The sequence below is a fragment of the Fukomys damarensis genome, unplaced genomic scaffold (assembly GCF_012274545.1).
Source record: "Fukomys damarensis isolate Sample0158 unplaced genomic scaffold, DMR_v1.0_HiC HiC_scaffold_11, whole genome shotgun sequence".
NCBI classification, from domain to species: domain Eukaryota; kingdom Metazoa; phylum Chordata; class Mammalia; order Rodentia; family Bathyergidae; genus Fukomys; species Fukomys damarensis.
Genome location: NW_022900923.1, coordinates 21917073 through 21923127, shown reverse-complemented (window position 1 = coordinate 21923127; position 6055 = coordinate 21917073). Strand labels below are relative to the sequence as shown.

Below are 6055 nucleotides of genomic sequence, written 5' to 3'. Positions count from 1 at the left end.
GGAGGGGGGTGAAGGGAGGGTGGGGACAAGGGGAAAAAATGAGCACCAAGACCTGGCATGTAAAGGTACAAGATCCGAGTAATGAATGTAACTGTACTGTCTACCTAGAATGTACCAATAAATTCAATTTAAGTTTTTTAAAAATTTTTAAAAAAAGGAATAAATGTCAAGTAGCTGTAAAGCATATATAAATATAGTCACAGAAAACAAATGCAAATTGATCATCTTAAACAAATGAGAACATGTTCAGTCTTTTTTTTTTTTTTTTTTTTTTTTTGTGTTTTTGGTACCAGGGATCAAACTCGAGTCCTTGCGCTTGCAAGGCAGGCCACCAAACCACTGAGCTAAATCCCTGGCCCTGTTCAGTTTTGTACATGGTAAGTGAAACATAAATTATAACCATCAAATACCACTTTTCACTTATCAAACTGGTAATGATGAAAACAAATTTGATGAAATTCTACATTGGCAGGAAGCAACACGCATGTATGTTCAGTATTTGTATCCTTTTTTTCATCTTGTTTTTTCCACTTAATCACTTCTTTAGAAATCACTTCATCTCAGCATATAATGACTTTCTTTGATTGGGTGTTTGTTTTTGCAGTAGGTGGAATCAAAGCCAGGGCCTCAAGTATACTAGGCAAGCACTCTACTTTGAGCTAACCCTTCAGCCTTTTTGTTTTTAAACTGGCCACATGGAATCCCATTTACATATAAATTATTATTAATTCTCTACTGCCAAGTATTATGTTCTTTCCAATATTTTCCTGTTACAAACAACACTAAAATGTACATTTTTGTCAATATGCTCTTTCTCACATGACTATATCTACAGAATAAATTCCCGTGGGTGAAACAGCCAGACTGAACAGTGTGCATTTGTAATTTTGATAATTTTAACCAAATTGCCTTAGATTAAAAGTTCTTCATCTTCCCTTTCCTATCTGGAAATCAGTATTTATTATTTCCATGTGTAGTTCACATTTAGTACATAAATATAACCCTAAGGAATATGTAGTACAGTTTTGAATGTTTTGAGATCACGAGTGGTATGATACTGTATTAATTACTTAAGAGTATGCACTGTTTGCCTACTGCTGTTTTCTTTTCCATCTGAATTTTAGGATTAGCTTGAATTCTATGACAAATCTTACTGGAATTTGAAGAGGAATTACACTGGGTTTATAGATTAATTTGGAATACTGACATAACATACTTTGAGTTCATGGCTATGGCATATTTCTATTCACTTAGGTCTTCCTTTTTTAATGAACATTTGGATTTTATTTTATTTTTTTATAAATTTTATCTTATCCCATTCCCCCCCTTCAGCGCCCCCATGTACAAAAGCTGTTTCCATTTTTTCCTTCTATTTTCACTTTTTTTCTTGCCCCTTCCTTTCTTTATCCGTCTCTCCTCCCTTGTTCCCCTTCCCATTTGAACACTTTCTGAACACACTCAGTGGCACCACACCTGCCCTGCAAGTGCAAGGTCCTGAGTTCGTGCCCCAATATCAGGGGGAAGAAAATGCACTCAGGTCTTCTAAGTCTTTTGATAGCTATATAATTTTCTCCATAAAGGTCAGATGGCTTTTTGATAGATTTTTCCCTATATACCTTTCAAGATACCTTTTTTTTTGCTATTGTAAATGACATCTTTTACTATATTCTGATTGATGACTACCTGTACATAAGGATACATTTTTATGTTGAATACATATCCAGCAACATTTTAAGCTCTTTCTGATTAGTACTTTAAAATTTTTTGACAAAAATTTTAATTGTGTAACTCAAATATTATGATATATATCCTTCTAATTACCAGGTTAGAAGCTCAAACTTTTACCAGTTACCTCAGATGCCTTCCATGTGATCCTTTCATAACCTCATCTACTCCTGTCCTGATTTATGTTACTCATTTCCATAATTTCTTCCTGGGGCCATATAGACAGGAAAAAAAATGAAAGAAAACTTTATGGAGCAAGAAGGAGAAGGAGAAGGAAGAGGAAGGAGGAGGAAGAAGAAGAAGAAGAAAGCAGAAAAAAAAAGGGAGAGGGGGAGAAAAGGGCCCAAAGAAAAAACAGTGTAATAAATTAATTATTGTATGTGCTTTGGACAAATGTCTACTCAGAGGGGTACCTTCTTAAAGCAGAGCTCTTGTGGCTGCTTTGGAAGGAGTTGCTTCTCTGAGGAGTCAACTCTGCCCAAACTGGGAGTTTTTCACACAGGCACTGCTTACACCAACTTCTTTAACCCTTCCAACAATTTTCTAAATACTGTTTTCTACCTTTAGTTTTTTCCTACTTGAAATATGTATGGTGATTTATTTTTGCATTGAACTCTGACAGAGCTGACAAAAATATTCACTTTGTCATTGGTATTTTATTGCTGTGCTCTAGATGTTTGAGACTGTTGGGCAAGTTACCTCTTGTTACTACTAACTGAGCATATACATATTTCTGCCATCATGAGGTACTGCGAACTTAGCCTAAGCAACATAGATTTATTATCCCAGTTCTGCAGGTCAGGGGGCCAATGCAGGTCTCACAGGGCTAAAATTGAGGGGCCGAGAGGGCTGTTTCTTTCCGGATGCACTACAAGAAGATCCATTTCTGTGATCATGTGTTTAACAGAATTCAGTTCCTTGAAGTTGTAAGACTGAGATCCCTGTTTTGTAGATAGTTGTCAACTGAGTTGTCACTAGAAGTCCCAGATTCCTGTATCCGATTGCATGTTTTTCTTTTTCCTTTGATTGTATTTGGGATTCAACCCAGGACCTTGCACATGCTAGGCAAGAGCCCTACACTGAGCTTTAAAACCAGCCCTTTCTAATTTTTTTTTCACCCAGGATTGAACTCTGGACCTTGCACTTGTGAAGCAGACAGAGGCACCATTGAGCTAAATCCCTGGCCCTAGCCCTAACTTTTATTTTGAGATATAGTCTTGCTAAATTGTTCAGACCAGCCTTAAACTTGTGATCTCCCTGCCTCAGCCTCCCAAGTAGCTAGGAGGACAGGCATACACCACCATGCCCTAGTCAACTGCATTTCTTGGCTTGTGTTCTTTTCCCTCCATCTTCAAAGCCAACAGGGATAGGCTGATTCCCTCCCTCATGCTCCAAATCCGCCTTCTGCCTCATCTCTCTGATCCACTTGATTGTCTTCCTTTTCTACTTTCAAAGATTCAGGTGATTAGGGTGGGCTCACTCTGACAACCCAGAGTAATCTCTCCATCTCAAGGTTCTTAACCTTTTCCACATCTGCAAAGTCCTCTCAGCCACGTGAGGTATGCAGTCACAAGTTCTTCGATTACAGTAAGGGTATTTTAGCAAGTGGGCAGGGAACATTATCTAGCTACCTGATCTTCACATTTAAAAATTCCCACTCAGAAGTCATTAGACATCAAAACTTTAATGTCAGTTTACTGATGCATTCTGAAATAGCTAATTAACTTTTCAAAGGACTTCAAACATTTCATAACTACTAATTAGTACTAAATATAACCATGATCTGAAGGCCCAAAACAAAGTACATGTGCTTAATGATATTACAGGACATAAAAGTCAAAATTGGCTACCTTTCCAGCATGGACACATAACTGAGTAAATAACACCTCCTACTTAAATACCGCACTAATGGTTTATAAGTGCTCTTACAGCCATTATCTCATTTGTGCTTTACAATATCCCTGGAAGGCACAAAACATTGAAAAGACTATCACTCCCTTTCTTACAGATGAGAAAAGTAAGTTCAGAAAGGCTAGGTAACCTACCTAAGTATGGTAACCCTTTCAGATGAAGATGACACACAAAAGCAAATAAAAAGAAAGTGAGAGGTGTGCATAGGAAGAAAATCCACAGATAAATAATACTTAGAAAATAAACAGGTCACAATCTTCACAGGAAAAAAATTGACATTTAGAATATGTTTTCAATCATAAAAAAAAATAGTATTTGCTGATTTGATCTGAAATCACGTAAAGTCAAGGGTTCCCTTTGAAGAGTACCAGGAGTTAAGCACTTAAGATATAAAAAAAAAAGGAAGCCCTAAAAGCATCCCACCACTAGGTATGGTGGCACATGCCTATAATCTCAGCACTCTAAGACAGGAGCATTACAAGTTTAATCCAAGCATGAGCAACTTAGTGACACCCAGTATGAAATTTTTTTAAAAAAAGAGATACAGCATGTTTTATAATCAATGATTTTATATTTCCAATCTTGCCCCTACCACAGATATCATATGAAATGAGAAGACAACTCTATTTATCTGCCTCTGTCCTGACCTCTTCCTTCTTTACCTTGCAGCTCCTGTTAGGGAGACAGGATGGTCAATCAGGTATTTGAATTTTCTCCTACGAATGGGGTGCTGCCAGACATGGTCTACAGCACGTGGAAGGGTACCCTGAGAAAAAGCAAAAACATATAAATCTCCAGCAGAGGGCGCGCTAATCAAATGAAAACTTAACTGATTTTGAAATATTTACATTAGGGGAATTTGGACATTCTATGGGATAAAGAAAGAAAGAACTTATTCGATAACATGAACAAGACTGAAATTGACACATATTAAGACTAATGAGTGGTAATAATCATTTTGGTAAATTTACATAAAAACAGTTAATGGAAATAAGCATTGGAAATATTGGTGTAAAAGACCTAGGGCTTCAGGGCCAGGGATTTAGCTCCGTGCTTTGGCCACCTGCCTTGCAAGCACAACGACTGGAGTTCTAAAAAAAAAAAAAAAAAAAAAAAAAAAAGATCTAAGCTTTCAATGTAGAAAATTACTTTCAAAACAATTTTAAGACCATCTGGAATACAGAATATATGCTCAACACTTAATGAAGCAGATAACAAAAAGATAATGTTCCCAAGTACTCTATTATACATAAACACAAACCTGTGGGGTTTTAACTTTCATAGGAGGCAGTAAATTTTCAGGACAAGGACCAGCACTGGTTGCGTAGGTCAGAGAAAGCAGAACTTCCTCAGGGATGAACTCATTCTGAAGGGAAGTAGGAAGGGGTTTGGAACAATCCACCAGATTTTTTTTCTCCCTTATGTCAGGAAGTCCTAAGAAAGTAATGAGAAAGAAAAGCTCTTACTGTAGCTTTTTCCACGGAGCATCCTAGAATGCCTTGTTATCCTTATCCATCTGTCTCTAAGGGAGAGAAACACTCCGTCTAATTGACAAGAATAGTAACAAGTAATACTTAAAACACTGCATAAGAGAAATATATGGCCTGTCCTATTCACATCACATCAGACACAGGTACAAACCTCAGGTACAAAGATAAACCTGAATTATACAAAATTCAAAGTTGAAAATTATACTCACTTCACTTAACTGGGTAGTCTTAAGGTGATAGGAATGAACATCTATTTTTCCTTTGATGTAAAAATGACAAAAGAAGCCTCTTCTCCAAACTGTTGTTTAATTTTTAATATAAATTTAAAGATGAAAATAATTGCATTGAATTGAGGTTGGGAGGGATCTGAATTGGGTTCAAAAATAAAAGTAGGAGCTGAAATATATCTCATGATAGACTGCTTAACTCAAATGCACAAAACCTGGGGTTCAACCTTCAGCTGAAAGAAAATTAAAAGTAGATCTGGGATAGCTGGAAATTAAAAGTGGAACAATCTGAGCAAATAATTGCAATAAAAACTGTAAAAATAGTTCTACTCAGCTTAACTAGGACAGAGGAATGAAAAACAATGGTTAGGAGGATTAAGATTAGAAAAGGCCTTCTATGAATTCAGTCAGTAGAGTTAAAATGCCACCATTTTTAATCCCTCCCACATAGAATGGTTTACTTTTATATGGTTTAATTTCTAGAGGGAAACTTTGATTTTTAAAAACAATGAAAGTGAGATAGACTACCTTTTCCACTTTCAAAGATTTGGGTGATTAGGCCAGGCGTGGTGGCGCATGCCTGTAAACCTAGCACTTGGGAGGTTGAGGCAGGAGGATCACTGTGAGTTCGAGACCACCCTGGGCTACATAGTGAGTTCCAGGTCAGTGTAAACTATACAGTGAGACCCTGTCTCAAAAAAA

The 6055-nt window shown here is 36.8% G+C and overlaps 1 protein-coding gene across 8 annotated transcripts in view; it reads right to left on the bottom strand.

The window, feature by feature from the left end:
- Nucleotides 1-6055, bottom strand: part of Axdnd1 (axonemal dynein light chain domain containing 1) — a 193402-nt gene that overhangs the window by 183161 nt on the left and 4186 nt on the right. For all 8 annotated transcript variants that reach the window (XM_010630238.2, XM_010630237.2, XM_010630244.2 and 5 more), the window contains exons 3-4: nucleotides 4898-5070; nucleotides 4299-4402 (exon numbers count right to left, since the gene is read on the bottom strand). In XM_010630238.2, coding sequence (XP_010628540.1) covers nucleotides 4299-4402; nucleotides 4898-5070 — 277 coding nt within the window. The remainder of the gene's footprint in view (nucleotides 1-4298; nucleotides 4403-4897; nucleotides 5071-6055) is intronic.